This window comes from Mastomys coucha, unplaced genomic scaffold, assembly GCF_008632895.1.
Source record: "Mastomys coucha isolate ucsf_1 unplaced genomic scaffold, UCSF_Mcou_1 pScaffold5, whole genome shotgun sequence".
Classification (NCBI taxonomy): Eukaryota; Metazoa; Chordata; class Mammalia; order Rodentia; family Muridae; genus Mastomys; species Mastomys coucha.
The window spans coordinates 101,402,134-101,426,358 of record NW_022196911.1 but is presented as its reverse complement, the minus strand read 5'-3'; the positions used below and the strand labels follow the sequence as shown (position 1 = coordinate 101,426,358).

Sequence of the window (24,225 nt, the reverse complement as noted above, 5' to 3'; positions counted from 1 at the left end):
TTTCCTAACAACAGAAAGAGAACTAGAAGAGGTCCTGAGTTCAGTCTCTAGACTACAAGCAAGGAATCGAGTAGGAAAAAAGGATCATGAGTAGAGAGAAGATGAGGGTGAAGGACAAAGGGACCTATGAAGTAAAGCCAAGTTACGGTTTAAGTTTTTCACATATTCCAACATCTCACTCTGGATCTCTCTCCAACACTGTCCCCAACCCCAGATCATGCAGACAAGTGCTCTACCACTGAACTATACCCATAAACCCATCATCTTGACAAACAGTCAGGCTATAAAGAAGGGAAGTAAAACTATAATCCTTGTTGAGTCCAATGAAGCTGCTTTGGACTACACTCTGAGACTGGAGTTTGACTAAGGATTTTTTAGAAAGAGAATCTCACTATAAATGTCAGTTCAATTAGCATCCAAGTGGACCAAAAACAAAAAACAACAACTCCAGGAGGCTGGGTATATCTCAGTAAGAGTGCTTGTTATGTAAGCAAAAGGACCCGAGTTCAAATCCTCAACACCAATATAAAAATCCAGACATAGCTGTCTGTGTACACCTGTGATCCCAGCACTGTGAAGGACAGAGGAAGAATAATACACAAGGCTAGTTCCAGGGAGAAGAATGCTGTTTCAAAGGAAAAGGAGTGAAAAAGCAGAATGTCATATGCCCTTTTGTGGCCTCAACAAGCACACACAGGCCTGGTCCCCTAACACATGTGCATACAAAATGAACACATACACACACACACACACACACACACACACACACACACACACACACCAATTCCTCAAGCAAACAACCAAAATGTAAGTAAGACTGTTGCTTAAAATAAATGGCTCTTCTCATTCAAATATAGGAAACCAACCATAAGTAAGGAGGCCCAAGGAGTGGAGCTCTGAATGAGGAATGGGAACATCAGTTTGAAAATGCAGAAAATGGTGGGCAAGGTGACACACATTTTTAATTCTAGCACTAAAGAAGACCCACTCATTAAATTAAAAAAAAAAAAAAGTGGGTCAGTGTTGACAAATTCTATATTCAAAGCACATTCTGGGCTTCATCGGGATGAAGTTGGGGGTCTCCTTCCCAGCACTGGCTGCTGGACATGCACCGCACAGAACCAAATGGACAAATACTCTATACTTTCCAAAAGTTTGTGGCCAAGTAGCTCTGTGGGAAAAATGGAAGGGTTACAATGGTTCAAACCTACACTGGGAACAAGAACCCTGGTCTCCTTACAGAGCAGAGCACCTTGTACGCAAGGCACATTCCTGTTACAGAAAACAAAGAACTGATACAAATCTGCTGGGGTTGTACTGTGGATGCATATTCTCTGGGACTTAGAGATTCTGTCTTGCTTCATGTGGAGTTCAAATGATGTAGCAAAGTCTACAAATATTCTGTATCTCTAAAGAACATGAATTCTGCTACTATGTTGTTTGAAAGGCTTTAAACAGAAGGAATGTAGGAAACCCAGGACCAAAGCACCTAAGATACAGTGCCTTGTCACCCTAGCTAGGTGTCCCCCACATATGCACTGCACACTGTCACCCTAGCCAGGTGTCCCCAACATATGCACTGCACATTGTCACCTTAGCCAGGTGTCCCCAACATATGCACTGCACATTGTCACCCTAGCCAGGTGTCCCCAACATATGCACTGCACACTGTCACTCTAGCTAGGTGTCCCCCACATATGCACTGCACATTGTCACCCTAGCTAGATGTCCCCCACATATGCACTGCACACTGCTACCCTAGCTAGATGTCCCCAACATATGCACCGCACACTGTCACCCTAGCTAGGTGTCCCCAACATATGCACTGCACATTGTCACCCTAGCTAAGTGTCCAACATATGCACTGGCACATTCCTCTGAAGAAACAATGCACAACGAAAAATCAGAGCTTGCAGAATATGCTAAACTTTTAGCCAATAGAATAAAGGAAGTCAAAGAAAACCACAGACTGCCAAGAGACACCAGCTGTGCTCTAGAGCTACTTGTAAGTCTGAGTCCAAGCAAAAATACAAATTTCTAAGAGTAACAAATACTTGAGGATGGTTCAGTGGGTTAAGGCTCCTGATATCAAACCTGACAATGAGTTCATTCAATCCCAGGGACTCACATAGAAGGAAAGATATATCTCCTTAAGCCTATGCTCTGACCTCTATACATAAACCAAGGCACATGAGTATTGATATACACAAAACAATTACTGTTTTTCAAAAAAAGTAATGAATAATCACCAGGGATACATGAGACCTGTCTCAAAAAAAAAGTAAAACTAAGAGCTAGAGAGATGGCTCAGCAGTTAAGAGCACTGACTGCTCTAGCAGTCGACCCAGGTTTGAATCTTAGCAACTACATGGCAGCTCACAATCACCTGTAACTCCAATTTCAGAGTCTAATGCCCTCTCAAAGGGAAAATACGTGGTGTAGGCAAAATACCCATACATAAAGTTCAAAAAAAAAAAAAAAAGGAAGTAAAAATAAATGATTCAATACTACATCAAGGAAAAGTGGAAAGGGGGAGAAAGAAAGGTAAATATGAATATATACTAGGGTGTTAGGCATGATAACACTGACTTCTTATTCCAGTACTCAGGAAGCCATGACAGGAGGATTATAAACTGAAGGCCAGTCTAGGCTACACAGTCATGTACACCCGCACACACAATGCAAAAAAATCAAAGATCTAAAATGAGCTGAACAGTCCATGTAAAAATCAAGTATCTTTTTAAAATGTAAGAAATGGGACTAGAGATGGCTCAGCAGTCAAAAGCACTTTCTGTTCTTGAAAAGGACCCGTATTCAAGTCCCAGTACCCACTCAGTGGCTCACTAACTACCTCTGGTTCTACGAGACCCAATGACCTCTTCTGACCCCATGGTCTCCTGCATGTATGTGGTGCACATACATACATATAGGAATAACCAGTAAATCACTGAAACATTGTGAAAGCCAGGTGTGGTGTTGCACACTCAGCAGAGGCAGGCATCACCGAGAGCCTGAGGACAGCTTAATATAGACACTGCATTCTAGGGCAGTCAAGCAACACAGGAAGACCATGTCTCAGAAGAAAAGTAAAAAAGGCAAGAATATAAAAATGAATGTTTTCAAATGGTAAAAATGTGAAACTTAATTCAATAGTTCTATATGAACTAAAACTCCACATACCTGCTTCTCTAACATAAAGCCAAATATCAAAATACTACACTGCAAGTTCTCCAACTTAAGAAGGTAATCAAAATGATATGATTCCAGTTCCCCCTCAGATGTTCATTATTCACTGTGTTAATTGGCTATCATAATTATCCACAATGTGCACAGGATCCAAGAATACAGAAATGGTGCTTGTTATTAAGTCTCTTACATACTCTTATACTTACTCTTAATAAATCATCTATTCTTCCTTCCTTCTTCTCTAAGTCAGAGTTCTTATTGTTTTCTAGTGCAGATATTTTTTCTATTGTGAGGTCAGACTACAAAGACAAAAGCAAACAAATTTAGAATTAGTCACAAAACATTACATGCCATCACATTTTCCTTGCTTTGTTGGAAGACACACTTGCTAACATCACTAGCTGGACAGATAACTCAGGAAATGAGCCCTGCTTTCCGTATCCCATCCTCCAAACCTTAGCAACACCCACAAAACTTGAACTGCAATAACATTACTTCTGGAACTGACTATACAATTCTCACAACACTGTACATTGAATAAAAATTATGTAACAGCATAGAACTGAAATCAGATTTGACTAGAAAGGATTTCGGAGGCAGGATGCAGTTTTGAGGAACAAGTGTGCCCCCTAGTGGAAACAAAAAAGTAGAAAAGCAAAAACGTTCTGAGTGCTCAACTATCTAGGGTTCTTCAATGTCCAAACACTGGTGGTTTCAATAAAATAAAAATCTTTTATATAGTTCTTAACTGACAAGCATCCTGTGTTGACAGGAACACAGACAAGAACACCCAATAAACTAACTTAGAGAAACACAGTTGGAGCAAGATCTACTATCCTTTTCAAATATAATTTCCTTTTTTTTTTTTCATTTCCTTACTTTCCTGGGACAGCCTGAGCTGGCCTCGAAACCAAGATCCTCTTGCCTTAATCTTCCCATTGCTGGATTTACAGGCATATGAAACACTATGTTAATGTTTGGAACAGTCTCTGTGTTAGAAAGTTTCTGAAGACTGTTTAAGGAATAAATTTTGTTGGTATAACATTTTCAAAGTACAGGAAATAAACTATTTTCTTGAAATTAACATTTATTGAAAGCCTACTGTCACCACTGCCTAAGGTGACTGGAATTATTCTAATTTTGCATTATATTAAATGCAAACAGTAGAGCCGTAATTTGCACCTAGGCCCAGAAGCCTTTAAAATGTGTGTTCTTGTCTCCATACTATGTTGCAGCAAAATCATGTCTACAACAACATACCACAATGGTAAAAGAAAAACCTGTTAAAATTCCTTCCAAAGGACCTGAAATACTAAACAATGGGGTATAGTCAAAGGAAAAGGGAAGAGTTACAGACTTTTGATATGGTTAGGTCGATTCCTGAATATAGCTCTATAGTGTCCCCCCAACCTACCTGGGTCTGTCTGTGCTGGATGGAGATCTGTTTTTGGGAGCTGCAAGAATGTTCTGTATTGCCAGAACCCGTAGAAGAAGGGCTGTTTTGCTGAGCCTATAATAAAAGTACAGCACCAATCACAGGAGAGTTTTGCATCTTTCTCCACAAGGGTGTCTGAACAGAAACATTTACCTCTTTATAAAACAAACCTTTCTAATGCAAGTCAGAAGTCATGACCAAGAGAAAAGAAAACAAGTTAAATATGAGATCCAAAAGCAGGATATGGTGCCTTCATGTTTCTGAAGGTAAGCTTTAGACAATCAAATGATCATAAATTATTTTATATGCAAATTATAGATAATTTGTTTTCCATGTATGTTTCAATGTGCCTTTGTCAGAAAAAGTGAGTGATGTATCCAACACACTCCAAGTAGAACACACAGTCCAAGTAGAAAATGGCCCTGCTATTTAGAGCACTAGTTACTGCTTACACAAGACCTGAGTTCAGCTCTCAGCAGCCACACCAAGTGGCTCATAACTATCTTTAACTCCAGTTCCAGGCAAGCTGACATCCTTCTCTTTTCAGGTACCTGCACGTACAAGGTTCACATAAACTCACACCAGTGTGCAGTGTGCACATACATACTAAGAGTGAGTGAATGAGCAAGCAAGATTTAAGAAGGAGAACAAAAATAAATGGATGAAGCTTTAAAAAATTGGAAATACTCATAAAAGTCTCTTATGTTCATAAATACCCACGAGCAGAGAAATATTTAAAATTCTGTGTTGCTTTGTAATACTTCTACTTGCTGACTTGACATATAAACACATTTTGTGTTTGTGTGTATGTAGCGCATTTATGTCAGAGGTTAAATTAAAACTGAGTGTCTTCCTCTATAAAGAAATAAGGCAGAGACTTTATTCTTTGAGATAGGGTCTATCATTGTATCTGAAGTAAGACTAGCTGTCCTGCATGCTTCAGGGATCCTCTTATTTCTGCCTGCCCAGTTCTCTGATTATAGGTGCACCATACCTAGCTTTTTACATGGATATTGAGGATTTAAACTTAGGTCTTTATGCTTGAACACAGCTTTCTAACTGAGTCATTCCCCAGATCATGTTTTAAATAGCACTGTGTGGCGGTGTGCTAGGCTATTTGTTGTTGTTTTGGTGGTGCTAGGAACAAAAACCCACCTTGCATATGCTAGGTAAGTCCTTTCCTATTGACTGACAATTCCAGCCCAAAGTAATTTTTAAATTCATATGATTTAGCCAGGCAATGGTGGCACACAGCTTTAATCCCAGCACTTGAGAGGCAGAGGCATGTGGAACTCTTGAGTTTAAGGCTAGCCTGATTTGCACAGTGAATTCCTGAACAGCCAATGTTACACAGAAAAATCCTGTCTTGAAAAAAAAAAACAATAACAACAAAAACAAAATAAAACTAAAATAGGATTTAGGTGTAATATAATTCAACAATTCTGTAATTCATAAACAGTGGCTCTTTAAATCAAGGTACACCTAACATATTATGACTCATCACAGACATAACCAGGAAATTCTAGATAGTCTTAGAATGATATGATGAAAATACAATTCTACAAGCTCAGAAACTACAGTGCTTCTAAATATGTAAATGTAAAGGTCCTGAAATTTTTCTTAGTGAAAGAATATGATTAGCATACGCAGGCTTTGGGCTCAATGTTAAGCCCCAAAGAAGAGAGACAGGACAAAGAAATTGGGGACAAAGAGGAGGAAAATGTCAATTTCTTCCCATAACTTCTATATATTCTTTTACTGCTGTTCCTATTACTGTGTTAGATATATTGCAACTATCATGTGCTGAACAATCATTGTAAGCTAAATTGCTTCAAGGCCAATGTAATACATAATCCTTATTTAAAAAAATTTTTTAAAAGGGCTGTGGCTGGGTATGGTGATGCACACCTTTGTTCCAAGAATCTGAGTTCAAGGCCAGCCTGATGTACATAGCAACTTCCAGATTAGTCATGTATACACACACACACACACACATACTCTCTCTCTCTCTCCTCTCTCTCTCTCTCTCTCTCTCTCTCTCTCTCTCTCTCTCTCTCTCTCTCTCTCTCTCTCTCTCAGAACATCAGGGTGGCTGGGAGATGACTCAGTTGGTGAATGGCTGCTATGTACACATGCATAAGGACTAAACAATCCGATCACTAGCACACTATGGGAAAGCAGAGCATGGTAGCATGTGGCTGGAACCCTAGCACTAAAGTGGACAAAGAGAGACATCTAGAACCCAGAGCTTCAGTCTAGAACCCATCAATCAGTCCAGCTGACTGGTGATCTCCAGCTTCAGTAAAGCACTTGGCTAAAGTGACTGCTCGGTAGGTGACAGTTACATCTAACACAGTAGTATAAGCAATAATAAAAGAATATATAAATGTTACAGTCTGAAATTGACATTTTCCTTCTCTTCTACTTCCCCAACTTCTATTCCTTCTATCTAAAGAAAAAACAAGGTGGAGAAAATAATTAAGGAACAACATCCAGTATCAATTTCTGGCCTCCACATGCACCAACACACGTACTTGTGTACACATACAAACATGCATACATATGCACAAAAATTTCTGGCTGGGCAGTGGTGGTGTACGCCTTTAATCCCAGCACTTGGGAGGCAGAGGCAGGTGGGTTTCTGAGTTCAAAGCCAGCCTAGTCTACAGAGTGAGTTCCAGGACAGCCAGAGCTATAAAGAGAAACCCTGTCTAGAAAAACAAAAATAAAATAAAATAAATTTAAAAAAATTCTATTAAAGTGGTGATTACTATTTTTATTTTACAGATAAAGAAAATCTAAGTCAAGCCTAGCACTTATGAAAAGTTATCAAGCTAGTTAAATGAAATATATAGAACCCGGGGCTGTATGCATCCAAAATAATTGTTCTCAATAACAAAGAGTAGAATATCAACAAGCTAAATAATTCATACAAATAATTTCATTTAGGGACTTATGCTGTGACCTTTTAAAGGCAGGCCATTTCATTAGGCTTCATTTTTGATGATGATGATGAGTCTATCAGATTCTGGGATCCTGGAGTTACAAGTGCTTGTGAGCTGAGCAATGTAGATACCTGAAACTAAACTCTGGGCCTCTGAAAGAACAGCAAGGCTCCTAAGCACTGAGCATTTCTCCCCATACTGTCCAGTAGATCAGAATCTTTTGGTTTTTATAGAACATACAGACTATATGTAGTATGTATGTACACACACACACACACACACACACACACACACACACACACACGGTATCTCTATACACCTATGGCTGAACTCAAACCTAAAACCTTCTAGCCCCTAATTTCTGAGTGTCTAGATTACAGCTGTCTGCCATAGACCTGGTCTACAAACAGCCCCTCTTCTGGAGTCATGTCATAACAATTCATTGAGTATCTGCAATGTCTCAGCAAAGGGGTAAGGACTATTAGCACATGGGCAAGGGAAATAAACACAATCCATACCCAGTCCGCCTAAAGGGAGCTTATAATTAAAAGGAAATTTTATCTGGTAGTGCAGGCCTATAATCTTAGCTATCTGAGGCCAAGGCAGGAGAATCACAAGTTCAGGGCAATCTAGGCAATTCAGTACCTGCTATATCAGAATAAAAGGGTGAAAAACGAAAAGTGTGAGTATGTTCAGTTATTGAGCACTCACCGAGGCAGTACAAGGTCCAAGGCTCACTACTCAATAGTGAAAGAAAAAGTAGGCACTCAATAAATATTTGTTGGAATAAACTGTTGAGTGGGTATAATAGCTCATATGTGTAAGCTCAGTTTATAGGAGGTTAAAGGTCACAAGTTCAAGGTCATTTTCACTCAGTGTTACTAGGGACTATATGAGACCATCTCTTAAAATTAAAACGACCCACATGACGATGGTGGTGTACGTCTTTAAACCCTTCACTCAGGAAACAGAGGCAGGTGGATCTTAGTCCGAGGGCAGCCTGGTCTCCAGCATAGCTAGGACTACAGAGAAACCTGTCTTTAAAAAAAAAAAAAAAAAAACCAAACTCAAACAAATAACAACAAGAAGCCAAGAACAATAAACTTAAGAAAGACAAATTAAATAACCACAAACAAGCTACGCACAGTGGTTCACAGCAGTACACAGTGCAGTTCTGGTGCTTTGTGGGTGAAGGCAGGACAACTAAGAAGCTCAAGGTCATTCTTAGTGACACAGATAGCCCAGACCTAAGTAGGGTGCGTGAGACTATTTCAGGGGAAAGGGGGGGGGGAGGAGCTTATAACTAAAATGCCATCAATTTCAGAGGCAGAAATAGGAGAATCAGGAGTTCAAGACTCATATGGGCTTGTCTTGGAGGTGAAGGTCGGGGTGCTGCTATAAGGAGAGGCGTGTATATGAGTAAGGCAGGATTATTAGAGTCCAGAAGCCAACTCACAGATGGAGTAGCATGATAATTCAGTGGGGGAAACATAGTCTTTGTGACAAAAGTGCTACGGTAATTAAATACCTACCCACAAAAGAAGCAAATTCTTTTCCTTAAATCACCCAAAATTTAAAACAAAATAAATGGCAGACTTAAATGCCAACAGCTAAAAGTATAGCATACTTAGAAGTATAGAACTAAAAATATATGACCTTGGATTAGATAATTCCTTCTTAGGTGTAACCAAAAGCATAAGTAACGGAAGAGAAAATGGGTATTTTGGACTTAAATTCTGTTCTTCAGAAGACCCCATGTGGGGCTAGAGATGCAGCTAGGGTGTGCGTGGCATGCATGAAGTTAGGAGTTCAATTATGAGCAGAACCCAAGGAAGGACCCCACAGGAAAAAAACCACAGACTAACAGCCCTCTGCCCCTGATATATGAAAGGGATATTTGGTAAGGGCCTTCAATCAGACTCCTACAGAACCCTCAAATTTACCACTAAAGGTAACCTGAATTTAGAAAGGAGTGGGGAATGGAAGCCTGCTGAGCTGCTTCTTCGTGGAGAGGCTCTTGCCAACAACTGATGACAAAAGTTCTATGCCCAGAGCCCACATGACAGGAGAGAACAGAATCCCTAAATGGTCCTCTGACCACACTTGCACCCATCCACACACACAAATAATTATCATTTTTTGAAGAGCAATGGAATCCTGGAATCCAACACATATTTCACCAAAGATACATAAATGACTAATAACTAAAATAACCAAATAAAATGAAGTATTTACTTGTGAGATATAAATGAAAACCACGATGAAATATCATTTTGTACTCTCTAAGATAGTTAAGGAAAAGTATCTTACTGATGGGAATGTGAAATGGTGCACCCGCTATGGAAAAAAAAAAAAAAAAAATCAGTCAATTCCTCAAAAGTAGCTACCAAATGACCCAGCAGTACCCTGAGCATATAATCTAAGGAAATGAAGACATGTTCCCACACAGAAGCAGCTTTCATATGAATGCTACAGCAATATAATTTCTAAGATCCAAATACTTGAAATAATCAAAATCCATATCAACTAATAAAAGAATAAATAAAGCCAATAGCAATAGGAACACCAAAAACAATGGTTACATTTACTAATACTCCATGCACACAAAGTCATGAAGCCAGGACAGAGAGTAGAGTTCAGCTATACAGCATATGCTTAGCATGCGCCAAGACTCGTGGTCATTCCCAGCACATACACATGCACACATGATGACACATTAAAAACAAATTCACTAGGCTATTACAATAATCAAAGAAAAGAAGCTAAAGCAAGCAATACTTAGGATACTGAGGCCAGAGGCCATGAATTCCAAACCAGCTTGGACTAAATTTATGTTTAAGACCCTGTCTCAACCCAAAACATACAATAAAAAAGGAGAAAGCTATCTGCTACCATCCTGATGAAGTGAATACTGAACCAATTTCCTACCTCAAAAATTAAATATTTGTAGTCAGACAGAGGCAGTCAGGCAGATGTGAGTTAAGAGGCCAACCTGATCTACAGAGCAAGTTCCAGGATGGCCAGGGGCACACAGAGAAATCCTGACTGGAAAACTAAAAATATAATAAAATAAAGCTGAGGAAATAAACGGCTCAGGAGTTAGTAGTACACTCTTCCAGAGGGCGAGCTGGGTCTCAGCACCCATGGAGGGCAAGCTGGGTTCTCAGCACCCATGGAGGGCGAGCTGGGTTCTCAGCACCCATGGAGGGCGAGCTGGGTTCTCAGCACCCATGGAGGGCGAGCTGGGTTCTCAGCACCCATGGAGGGCAGCTTGCTACCTCCGTAACTCTAGTTCCACCAACACCTCTAGGAACCTATATTCATTCATGTATACATACATATACACATATATACATAATTTAAAATAAAGATAAATCTTTACAAAAAGTAAAATTGAACAGTGGAAGGGTTGGCTCAGCTGGTAAAGTTGCTTGCTGAATTCAGATCCCTAGAAATCGCTCAACAGCCAGTCTAGGCAATTGTTCAATCTATGTTCAGTGAGAGGCCCTGCCACAAGAAGATAAAGTCAAAGTTATGTAGTAAAACACCCAACATTTACTTCTGACCTCTACATGCTCTTATACACACGTGCATAAAGATATACACACATACTACACACACACACATACAAATTTAAAAAATAAAATTGACAACTAAAACTTGCTAAGCATGTACATGACCTTAATTTGGATTCTTAGTATTAATGGGGGGGGGTGGATTTTTGAACTTTTAAAAATACATCTGTATAAACTAGGAGTAGTGTTGCATACTTATAAATGCAATACTTATGAAGTGGAAAAAAGATTGAAAGTTCAAGGTCACCCTTGCTCATGGGGCCTAAGCTACATATCTTAAAGGGGCCAGGGGAACACTTTGGTCCTTGCCCAGCTGTTGAGTACAGCCTCTGGGTCCATTTGGAACCAAGGCAAGAAGTATATCAAAGTAAATGACTCCAAGTGGAATTATGTAGAGGAGCTGAAGATTGACTTCATGTATGCTAGGCACACTTTGCCACAGAACCTTCTCTCCAACCACCTGTATCTTTCTATTAGATTGAAGGCTAGTAAACTGCATTGAAGAAAGAAATCAAGAAAGGGTGAAGAAGTGACAAGTCTGAACAGAAGCTGGAGAAAATGGCGAATGCACAGAGCAACATCAAGACTTGAAGGACCAGTGGAACATATCTTAAAGCACAGACCAAGGGGAACCATGGTGGGTCGGATAGTGATTCAGGAGAACTGAATGAATTTAGAAAGAGCCTATGTGTTTAATAGAATTTAGAATATGATTCAATGTCATAGGAAAGAAGGGAATACCAAGATTGTTTGGGAGTAACTGTTCTTGCAGGAAGAAAACCATTCCATGAACTATGCAGAAAAGTAAAAGTAAAATATATGAAGACTGGAAATGGAATATGAAAAAGCTATACAACAATGAATTGGTTTTGACTTTGAGAGCAGGGAAACATTCCTTGAAACATTAAATTAGCTTCTATTAGCATACAGATACCAGGAAATTTACCTGGGATTGATTTAGGGTAGCCAAGTAAATACTGGGAAATACTGAATGCCTGCCAAGAACATAATGGAAAATTCTTAGGATGAAATACTACATATGTCTCTGCAAAGTGCAACACTAAAAATAGAATGATGCCCCAAAACAATGTGTGTGTGTGGGGGGGGGGGGCCTAGAATGAAGGATTACAATGACTTTCATGTGCATAAATTTTCTTTCATGAAGCTTAGGACTTTGTATGATGATACACATACATACATGTAAATGTTTAGAAGATGTGTGAGAATGGTACAGTCCAACCTCCTGTGAGCTGGCCTGTGTGAGTGGAAATGGAAGGGAGTGTGGGAGGTGGGGCTTCATCTTTTTATGTAAGCACACATTTTTCTTCAAAACTGAAAATAAATATTTGATGGTACTGGCTAATTCTCAATTGTTGTATATAGTGATACTGTGTTATCATTTTGCACTTTTTGGTATTTTTTCTTTTTTCTTTTTTTTTCTTTTTTGTTTTTGATTCTTTGAGACAGGGTTTCTCTGTGTAACCGTGGCTGTCCTGGAACTCACTCTGTAGACCAGGCTGGCCTCGAACTCAGAAATCCACCTGCCTCTGCCTCCCAAGTGCTGGGATTAAAGGCGTGCGCCACCACTGCCTGGCGTTGGTATTTTTTCAACTTCTCAGAATGAATTTCCCAGAATGGTGGGAATCAAACTGTTACACTAGTATGATTCTGGACCATTTCCAGTTCATTGTTAGCACATACATACATACATACATACATACATTACACACACACACACACACAAAACTCTTATTGTATGGCATTCTAACATATAAATGTATTATAATTAATTTTACCAATTCCTTTATGAAGAATGCATATTATTATTTTATTAATTTATACAACATGTAATTACATTGAGTTCCGAGCACAGTAAATTCCACAGAACACTGGAAACAGAAATGTAGTTGTTTTGACCTGACAGCTGACACTGCAGAGAGTAGGAGTCAGGCACCGTACACTTTACTGTAGCTAAGCTAGTGAAAAGAGCCAACAGAGTGGGGCCGAAGAGCTCGTTAGGAGAGAAGTAGGCAGTGAGGGCTTATTCTGTACCGTGCTCAAGCTGGGCTTCTCTAGGAGAGTTCACTGAGACAGAGAACAGAAGGTATACTGACATCTTTGTGGGAGAACACTAAGGCAAGATCGAGTATAAGCTAGGTACAGAGGTACAGCCTCTAACTCTAGCGCTTAGGGGATGGAGGCAGGAAGAACAGGAATTCAAGGTTAGCCTTGGCTACATAGTAAGTTTAAAGCTAATCTGGAATACCCAAGACTGTTTTAAAATCTTCACTCTCAAAAGTGCGAAGGCTTTTTAACTAAGAACAAAGCTGGTAGTACTTAAAAACCAAGTAGTCAGTCTGAACGTAACTTGGTAAGAAGAGCAGAACAACAAGAAATGGGGCAGGGACAAGGCACGCAGGGCATTTCAGAGAAGGCACATAAGGAGCTGGGGTTCAGTAGTGCTGGGTGCTACTGAGAAAAACTTTTCAAGGAGTTCAGTGAGGCTGAAATCTCAACAGGTGGATAAGGATTTCAGCTACAATGGCAGTAGCAAACAGAATTAAGTGGAGGAATTCAGGGCATATTCTGAAGGTAAAATCATTAAGATTTACTGCTCTGAATGTGGAGTAAAATACAAAGAGATAAGAATAGATGTTTTTAAGGCAGAAGTAGAGGAAGATCGGACAATACTGAGATATGTGAGTGAGTGCTGAGTGGGAATTAGAATGCCGAGACACTTTGAAATCTGATACAGTGGGACAGAAAAAGAAGGTGACGCTGACTGGAGGCGACTGAGTATACAGGTCTGAAACTCAGAGCAGAGAGATCTGACTACATGTAGAATCTTCAGGGTACCAGACACAGGTGATGCAAATACATGCATGCAGGTACAACATTCATACACATAAACTAAATATACCTACAAACAAAAAACCCACAGTTATCTCTGTAGTGTTGTAGGAACAGAATTTGTAACCCAAATATATATAAACTTAACACAAGTATATTACCAATTTCTCCAGAAAATTGTACCAATTAATTTCTAGTCAAGACAAAGCTGTGAATGTCTTTAAATTAAAACCTAAGTAGCCAAATAACAAATTTCTATCTTTTAAGATTTATTAACTTTTACTGTATATGTATAAATGTATTATATATATGTAAATCTGTATACTACCCATGTGCCGGGTGCCCTCTGTGGCAGCAAGAGGGCATGGATCTTTTGAACTAGACTTACAGAGGACTATGAGCTGCCATGTGGGTGCTGGGAATCAAACCCAGGCTCTCTGTAAAAGTAGTATGTATATAAAATAAATAAAATAAATCTTTTAGGGGCTGGCGAGATGGCTCATGGGTAAGAGCACTGACTGCTCTTCCGAAGGTCCTGAGTTCGGATCCCAGCAACTACATGGTGGCTCACAACCACCCATAATGAAATCTGATGCCCTCTTCTGGTGTGTCTGAAGACAGCTACAGTAAATTACGCTGGAGCGAGCGGGGCTGGAGCGAGCGGGGCCGGCAGAAGTCCTGAGTCCAATTCCCAGCAGCCACACACATGATGGCTCACAGCCATTTGTACAGCTACAGTGTACTCATACACATAAAATAAATAAAATAAAAGTAGTATGTATTCTTAACCTATTAAACCATGTCTTCAGCCCAGTGTAAAATTTCTTAATCTTTGTTAAAAGTCATCTTCATAGCCAAGTATGGTTGTGCATGCCTCTAATTCCAGCACTTGGGAGGCAGAAGTAGGAGGATAGATCTCTGAATTTAAGGCCATCCTGGTCTACAAAGCAAGTTCCAGGGCAGCCAGGGATATACACAGAGACAGACCCTGTATCAAAAATACAAAAGCAAAAATAACAAAAAAGTTATCTTCTAATACTATAGCTTTTAATGACCTAAGTTTTGAGTTATTAGGCATTTGGCTTTTTCTTTCCCATAAAGTCACCTTTGCCCTTCTGTTCCCTGCCTATCTTTACTGATTTATAATACTTGCTGTATATTAAAGTTAACTCTTTCACGTTTGTTTTTTATTTTACTAAGAAGCAAAGGCAAAAAGGAGTACACCAAAGCACCTGGGGCTGGGGTTCGTATGTCTGAAGTATTTCTTCCAACATGATCTCTTGCTTACTCTCTGCAGCATGAGGAAAATCTAGCTAGGTAGGCCCGACAGCCTAAAAGTACTGATAGGACCGAGTAGGTAGCCCTTCTAATGTACTCATCCTATATCCAGAGACCCACACCCTTTGGTTTACATCAAGGAATAGTGGGAATACTGATCAAAATTCTGTGTATTTACTTAGATACATGCCCATCATACAGGGGACACACAGTAAAAATATATAGAATAAATGAGGCATCCTTCTGGAATCAGAAGCAATTCATATGACAAAGAAGAAAAGTAGGCTGGAGAGATGAATCAGCAGTTAAATGCTTGCCATAGAACCACAGAATTTGAGTTTCAAGTTTGGATCCCCAGCACTCACATAAAAGGTCAGGCACGACTTTCTCTGTATAGCCCTGGCTGTCCTGGAAATTACTCTGTAGACAAGGCTGGCCTCAAACTTACAGAGATCCACCTGCCTCCGACTCCCAAGCGCTAGGACTAAAGGCCTGTGCTACCACAGCCAGGCCCGCACATCCACACTTATAATCTAAACAGTGACAGATGGGTAAAGGACAGATGGATAGGAAAATCCCTAGAGCGCACTGGCCAACCAGTCAGTCTACCCAACTGATAAATTCCATGAAAGTCAGAAGTGTAGAGATACCCTAAGGCTAACCTCTGGTCTCCATGTGTGCATCCATACATGAGCAAACAACCTATGCAAAAGAAAAAGAACAAATGAAAGTCTGATCTATAATGAAGATCTAACGAAGAGCCAGGACGTGAGTGGTAGCACACTCCTTCAGCCCCAGCACTGGAAGGAAGAGGCAGGGAAAGAGTTCGAGGCCAGCCTTGTTTACATAATGAGTTCCAGGACAGGCAGGACCTCACAGAGAAACCTTGTCTCAAAGAAAAAACAAAACAAAACAAAAAAACAAACAGAACTGTGGAAGCTAGACAGACAGTGGGATAAAGAAGCAATACAACAGCATTCTCACAGCAAGGGTCTTCATTCCCTGGATGATTAAAGAACCCTGAAAAAAAACCTGTTTAAATATTTTTCTATTACAAGCAAAGCTACAACAGTGCTAAGAAAGTATTCTATAACATCAGGGCAATCCGTCAGTCAGCTGATGGCCAGGGTTGATGTGACTGCTCTGGCCAGCTAGGCCAGTGTCCCTTCTTCCGGGCCCACATGACATGCATTATTTCAAAAGCAACCGCTCGGTTGAAGACTAACTTCCCCAGTCTGAGAGGATCATTCTTAAGTACAGTTGTTCCCCTTCTTGAACTTCCAACCAAGCTTTCAAGAAATATATCAAATAGTTCATGATTCCCTAACCCAGCTAATTCTTTCATTACTTTTATTTTCTTCCTTTAGATATCCAACAGAGATGGCTCAATAGTTAAAAAGTATTCACTGGCCAGGCAGTGGTGGCGCACACCTTTAATCCCAGCACTTGGGAGGCAGAGGCAGGTGGATTTCTGAGTTCGAGGCCAGCCTGGTCTACAGAGTGAGTTCCAGGACAGCCAGCGGCTACACAGAGAAACCCTGTCTCGAAAAACAAAAACCAAAACAACAAAAACCAAAAACCAAACAAATAAACAAAAAATAAACTAAAGAGTATTCACTGGCTGCTCTTTCAGGACACAGGTTGGACTCAGCATCTACATCAAGTAACTCGACCATCTCTAACACTTCTGACACTGTGAGTACCAAGCAAACACAGGTACATGCACATAACATGCAAACGAAACACTCATACACATTTAAAAAAAAAAATTGAAATACTTAACACTTCCACTATCTTTCCAGATAGTGTGGGTTAATGATTTATGATATACTCTACAGAACATATAGCCAGGGAGTCTAACTATAGAAAATGACCAAGAGGTAAACATGGGATGGGTGATAACTTCTTTTTTGATAGACGGGTGTTCTTGCTAGATATCCCACAGGTGGCACATACCTGTAACTTCAGCACTCAAAAGGCTAAAGTAGGATTGCCTCAAGTTTGAGGGCAATCAGGGCTATACAATGAATTTCAGACCCACCTAGGCTGGCTTGTGAGAGCCCATCTCAAAAGAATGTGGGTGAGGGGCGCTTAAAAATGAAACAATAGGAGGGATGGAGGAGGGGGGAAAAAGGAACAATAGGGGCCGGGCAGTGGTGGCTCACACCTTTGTTCCCAGCACTTGGGAGGCAGAGGCAGGTGGATTTTTTCTGAGTTCGAGGTCAGCCTGGTCTACAGAGTGAGTTCCAGGACAGCCAAGACTACACAGAGAAACCCTGTCTCGAAAAACCAGAAAAAAAAAAAAAAGGAACAATAGGACCAACTTGTACATCACACCTCTCTTGGCAAAAACACAGAAACTAAGAAAAATTATGGTAAATAACATGGAGTCAATATTTTAAACCATTTGAATCCCTCCTCTCTGTTCTAGAGACAGAGTTCTTACGTAGCCCAGGTTGGACTCAAACTTACTATACTCAAAGATAACCTTCAACTTATGATTCTATTACATCTACCTCTCTGGCACTGTGACTGCAAACATGTACATACCAATCAATGTACCCAGTTCTATATGGTTCTGGGAATTGAACCTGGGCATCATGGACACTGGGCAAGCACTCTACCAATTAAGCTGAACCTGAATACATACTCCTTAAAGAGAGAGAGAAAGAGGGGCTGGAGAGATGGCTAAGCAGTGAAGTGCACTTGATGCTTGCTCTACAGACTGCTTGAGTTTAATTCCCCAGCACACACTCTAGGGAGGCTCATATTACCTAACTTCAGCTCCAGGGAATCTGACTTCCCCTTTTGGTTCCCAGGGGCACCAGCACATTAGTACACATATACACATGCAGATACACACATGCATAAGCATCCCTAATTGGGCTGGAGAGATGCCTCAGTGGGTAAGAGCAGTGTCTGCCCTTCCAGAGGTCCTGAGTTCAATTCCCAGCAACCACATGGTGGCTCACAACCATCTGTAGTGGGATCTGATGCCCTCTTCTGGTGTGTCTGAAGACAGCAACAGTGTACTCACATACAGAAAATAAATATTTTTAAAAAACTCTTAATTAAAGAAGAGAAGTTGAAATGAACAAATAGAACATTCCTTTTAAAAAGCAACATACAATACTCAAGAGTGAGAAGGCAGGAGAGTGGACAGTCCTCATACCCAGGGGAATACCCTCTTCATAATGCCTGCCCACAGAAAGAATAAAATTACACTATTCAAGTATTAGTTTGCATAAATGTTAGGTAGAATTTAGTGATTTTCAGTTAGATGAAATTTTGTCTGGAATGGAATCTGAATTTTCTTTACTTTTTATCAACCTAAGATGACATTTTCCTTCCCATGTATACTCAAGACTTTGGCGGAGCAGCCTCTCTTGAGAGATTCAACCACAGGGATTGAGTGGAATACCATGCCTTTACGAAGTAATAAGGAAGAGCTGGAAAGACAGCTCAGTAGGTAAGAGCTGTGCTGCTCTTCCAGAAGACTCGAGTTCAGTTCTCAGCACACTTGTTGGATGGCTCCCAACCGCCTGTAACTAAAGCTCCAGGAGATCTAACAACCATCATCTGGAATCTGTGGGTGATTCTCACACGTGTGCACACCCATACAGGCACACCCATAGACGTGCAATTTTCAAGGTAAATTTAAAAAATTTTAAATTGAAAACATTTTTAAATAATGAAAGAACAGAAAACATCCTCTCAATTAAAATAAGAAATCCAGAAGAGTAAACATCTTTAAGCACATAGCCTTCTACTTACAGAGACAAAAGTGAAGCAGAGGCCAGCTCCCCGTGGCGCCAACTGCTCCGTGTCCAGGCGAGGTTTTGCTAACATCACTGACATGAGGGTTGGCAGAGCTGACTGCTCTTCTGAGGCCTCCTTTGCAGCACTTCCATCTAACCCATATAGAGGCTGTTCTACTCGACGCTGGAAAACATCAGAGAAAGCACACGGCTGATGTGAGAAGAGATAATCTGAATACTGACAAACACGCCACAGGTTAAACAGGCATGGCACACAAAACACCTCTGAAAACAGAGTTTAACAATACAGCCACTTATCTTCAAACCTGAATAAATACCTTATTCATTATTTTACAAAACTCTCAATGTTCAGATTACTTTGTATTGTTCAGTAAGTCACCTCCGTAAACTTCAATCTTACACAGGAAATGTTATTTCTATCCTATAAGTAAACAGAAACTTAAATATCTGCTACACGACTTTACAGACAAGAGGTTACTGCACTCTGACTTCTACTCTCTTTATACGTCACACGCAAAAGCTCTAAACTAAACGCAAGCAGAGCAAGCAAGCATCAGACAGGACAAGGGAAGCATGTGACAAGTATGACTAGTTTATTCTAGAAATGGAAGGATGGTTAAACATTAGCAAATCTCCTAAAATAATTCATTATACTAATGTTAGAAAAAAATTATGATTCTTCTTTTTGGATCATAAAATCAAGCAACTTGTATATTGTTGGGCAACTTTAAAAAAAAACTTGAGCCGGGCGGTGGTGGCGCCCGCCTTTAATCCCAGCACTTGGGAGGCAGAGGCAGGCGGATTTCTGAGTTCGAGGCCAGCCTGGTCTACAGAGTGAGTTCCAGGACAGCCAGAGCTACACAGAGAAACCCTGTCTCGAAAAAACAAACAAGCAAACAAACAAACAAACAAACAAAAGAAAACCAAACAGTTTCACAGATAAACATAAAAGACAATCTACACTAGACAGGGAGAGGCAGGCAGATGTCTGTGAGGTCATATCCAGCCTGGTCCACAAAGATAGTTCCAGAACAGCCAGACTATATGGAGAGATCCTATCACAAAGCAAGCAAGCAAGCAAACATGCAAACAGAAAGACAACCTAAATGGTAATATCCTGTTCCTGAATTCTAAATGCACAAATTCCCAATTTCTCTAAAACCAGCAGAGTTTTTACTTATTTTACTCTAAGTTTTGAAGGGGAATGATAAGTTCTCACTGGCTTTTAGAAGATTATATTAGGGGATTACATGATAATCATGTAATATTTAACAAAGAATATTAGGAAGCCTGGCAGTGGTGGTATGCACCTTTAATCCTAGCACTTGGGAGGCAGCGTTCAAAGCCAGCCTGGTCTACAGAAGGAGTTCTAGGATAGCCAAGGCTACACAGAGAAACCCTGACTTGAACCCCTCCCTCCCCCAAATTGTATTAGAAAAACCTTACTAGATATCAAAACATGCTACCAAACTACTTTCAAAATGACATTCCTATAATCCCAAGACTTGAGGATGAGGAAAGAGTCACTGAATTCGGTCAGCTTTGAGTTACAAGGGTGATAACTTGTCTCAAAATACTTATTCACGCATTTATGTAGTTTAAGTTCTAGTGGCAAATAAAGCAAAGAATGTAGAAGCAAACCCACATAATATGGCTACATAATTTATGATTAAGGCATAGATCATAGTAAAGGGAATGTATTTATAAGATCAACACACTTGTTTCTGAAGTTACACAGGAAAAAGAGACAAGCATCTTCCTATCTCCTATCACATATAAAACAAGAAGCTGGGCCATGGTGGCGCTCACATTTAATGCCAGCACTTGGGAGGCAGAGAGGCAGGCAGATCCTGAGTTTGAGGTCAGCCTAACGTAAGTTCAACGTGAGTTCAAGGACAGCTAGAGCTACACAGTGAAACCCTGTCTCAGGGGAAAAAAAAAATTATACAAGAAAACATAAGCAAATGCTGCTATAACTTAGTGGTTGAGGATTTTAATACCTGGGGATGCAACATGCACGTGTGTTTTTGAATTATAATGATATTAAAAATGTATAAGACACATAAAGTTAAATGAAAAAGTCAACATATATACTGTCACAAATTTGTAAACATAATTACAACATACATGACACTGAGTTGAGAATCTTAAAATGCCCTCCTAGCTAAATTGAAAAGGCCATTCAACATATGAAAAGATGTTTAATATCCCTAGCAAAGAAATCAAAGTTAAATCAAAGTATTTTTCTCGGTAGAAAGATTGTAATGACAAAATTCAGTATTAGTTGGATATGCCAAAAGAAACTAAAACTGTTGCTAATTTTCTAGAAATGTACATAACACCATATAGTATTTATATAATGTATATCTCTATATATTACCTATATACAACTATACAGAATCTCTCTATGTACTCCTGGCTGTCCCAGAACTTTGATGACCAAGTTGGCCTCAAACTCACAGAGATCTACCGGCATTTCTGCCTCCCAAGTGCTAGGATTACAGGACTGCCTTGCCAATGCCCAGCTTGGAATGATCTTTGTAAATAAACTTTTTGACTTAGGAATTATACAGAAGTTATTTTTGGTTGTGTGCCTCACCTTTAATGGCTGAGTCATCCAGGTGGTGATGGCTCACACCTTTGATCCCTAGAGAAGGGACACAGGAGGATCTCTTAGTTCAAGGCTAGCCTAGTCTACAGAGTTCCAGGAGAGCCAAAGCTACAGAGACACCCTGTCTCAAAAAGCAAAACAAAAAGAAACAAAGTATATACAAAGAAGACATTAATTACAATGACAACACTACTTATAAAACACAAATATTTATAGGACATTGAGAAAATTAATATGATTGAAATAAGGAAAACTAGCACAAACTAGTACAGACAGACATGATGTATATATCCTGAAGGGTCTAGAAATACTTGCCAACTGCCTTTGGGAGTGAGGGTAGGGCTGATGATTGCCCTGCATGTGCTTAGCTCTATCCCCAGTTCTTTAGGGGTAAGGGGGAGATAATGTCTCACTATATAGCTCTGGCTGTCATGGAATTCTCTCTGTAACAAGGCTGCCTCTAACTCAGATCTGTCTGCATCTGCCTGCCTCTGCCTCCCAAATACTGGTGTTTAAAGTCATGCACTACCACACTTGGCTTTCCCCAGATCATTTTCATGTTTTCTCTGAGACAGAGTCTCACTGAATGGTATACACTAGTTTTTAACTTGCTCTACAGCCAAGGTGAGCCTTCTTATCTCAGCCCCCACTAAACAAGGGCCCAACTGTAGAAATGGCTGTTTTGTAGAGACTTTATAATCTGTTTATCAGGAAAAACTTCTAAGTCATAGCATGTATTTTAACCCACATCTAATTTTATCTTACTTTAAAGTAATTAGATTTTTGTATGACTCTTTTGCCTGCATGAATATATGTGCAGTATATGCATGCCTGTTGGATACCCTGGAGTTACAGGTTATAAATGGTTATGAGCCATTGTGTGGGTGCTGCAAACAGGTGCTGCACCATCTCTCTAGCCCTTTACTTTTTACAACAGGGTCTGGCTATTTATCACAGACTAACTTCAAACACATGACCCTCTATCTTCAGCTTCACAAGTGCTGGGATTACAGCTGTGCACTATAATGCCTGGCTACTTAACTATTCTTTATAGAAAATAAAAGTAAGATAAATTTATCAAATGCTACTGACAAATGAATTTAGTTTTCCAATCTATAAGTAACTAGTCCTCCTCAATATCAACACTCTTACCCTACCAAACAGAACAGCCTGAGTTTATGCTCTATAATATTGTGATTGCCACTCATCACAATGTGCTCATTAAGTCAACTTTTCTGCCCTATATTCAATAAATACCCACTAAGGTCTAAAGCCTTTAAAGATTTTCTGAACAAAGGCAGGTTAGGATGTTTGAATAAACCTTTCCTTGGGAAGCAAATTTAAAGACATGACACAAGCCAGGGATATAGCTAAGTCCTTCATTCCCTAGACACCACAGGTAAACAAACATAGCTGGGTGTATGCCTTTAATCCACAAGTTCCAGGCCAGCCAGGCCAACATAGTTAAGACTTTTTAATCAAAACAGCAATTTTTAAAAGGGCAGGATAAACATCTTTAAAGAACATACAAACATTAAAGATTCGATAAAACATACAGAATCTGCTAGGACAAAACCTAAGAGTATATGATAAATAAAAGAAACATCAAAGTCATATATGGCACCATGATGTCAAGCAGTCTCTGACCCAAAGCCCACGCAAGTAGAGAGCTCAACAGGAAACACTTTCCACTTCAAGGTGGGCCTCCAATGCAGCAATTCTTAGGGAAGGGTAAACAAAGAGAAAACTTTCTTCTATCCTCAGGGATTCAGGGAAGTCACCTTGGTAATGTAGGGAATTGGGCTTAGAAAGTGTTAGGGCAATCCAAAACAATTCTTTGACAGCTGAAACAAATACCGAAAATAAACCAAAAAAACAAACATGGGCCTTAAATGTGATGAGGTTGCAACAGAAAGCTAAACTCTCTAGGAACTAAGAAACAAATAAATATTCTCCCTCAAAGAACAAATATATCTTCACAGTCAAAAATAGTACTTCAAAAACTGTAAGTTATACATCATTAGAAAATAGTGTAAAGTTAAATAATAAAACAACACACACACACACACAAAACCTAAGAAAAATGAGAGCAGAAACAAACTGATAAAAACCTCAGATGCCAGAATTATCAGTTATAGATTATAAAATCATGTGTACAAGATTTAGAAAAATAAGAGATCAATGGTAAAATACTTGCAGAGCAAGACCTGTGGTTTGACCCCTAAAATCACAATAAAGATTTTTTAAAATAAAGGGGACTGGAGAGATGGCTCAGCAGTTAAGAGTATATTATGCTCTTGTAGAGAACCCCCAGTTCAGTTCCTAGCACCTATACCATCCATAACCCCAGTGCCAAGGGGTTATGACATCCTCTTCTGACATGGGCACAAGGTACACACATGGTTCACATACATGCACACAGGCAAACAGTCACACATTAAAAATTTAAATCTTAGCCAGGCAGTGGTGCACGCACCTTTAATCCCAGCACTTGGGAGGCAGAGGTAGGCGGATTTCTGACTTCAAGGGCAGCCTGGTCTACAGAATGAGTTCCAGAACAGCCAGG

The 24,225-nt window shown here is 39.8% G+C and overlaps 1 protein-coding gene across 8 annotated transcripts in view; it reads right to left on the bottom strand.

Moving 5' to 3' along the window:
* Tlk2 (tousled like kinase 2) overlaps positions 1–24,225 on the bottom strand; it is a 96,359-nt gene that overhangs the window by 36,933 nt on the left and 35,201 nt on the right. For 7 of the 8 annotated variants that reach the window (XM_031352940.1, XM_031352943.1, XM_031352938.1 and 4 more), the window contains 3 exons: positions 19,044–19,211; positions 4,601–4,696; positions 3,393–3,485 (listed from right to left, as the gene is read on the bottom strand). In XM_031352940.1, the coding sequence (XP_031208800.1) occupies positions 3,393–3,485; positions 4,601–4,696; positions 19,044–19,211 (357 nt within the window). Of the gene's footprint in view, positions 1–3,392; positions 3,486–4,600; positions 4,697–19,043; positions 19,212–21,647; positions 21,779–24,225 lie in introns of those variants that run through there. The other variant, XM_031352944.1, reaches the window with a different exon arrangement.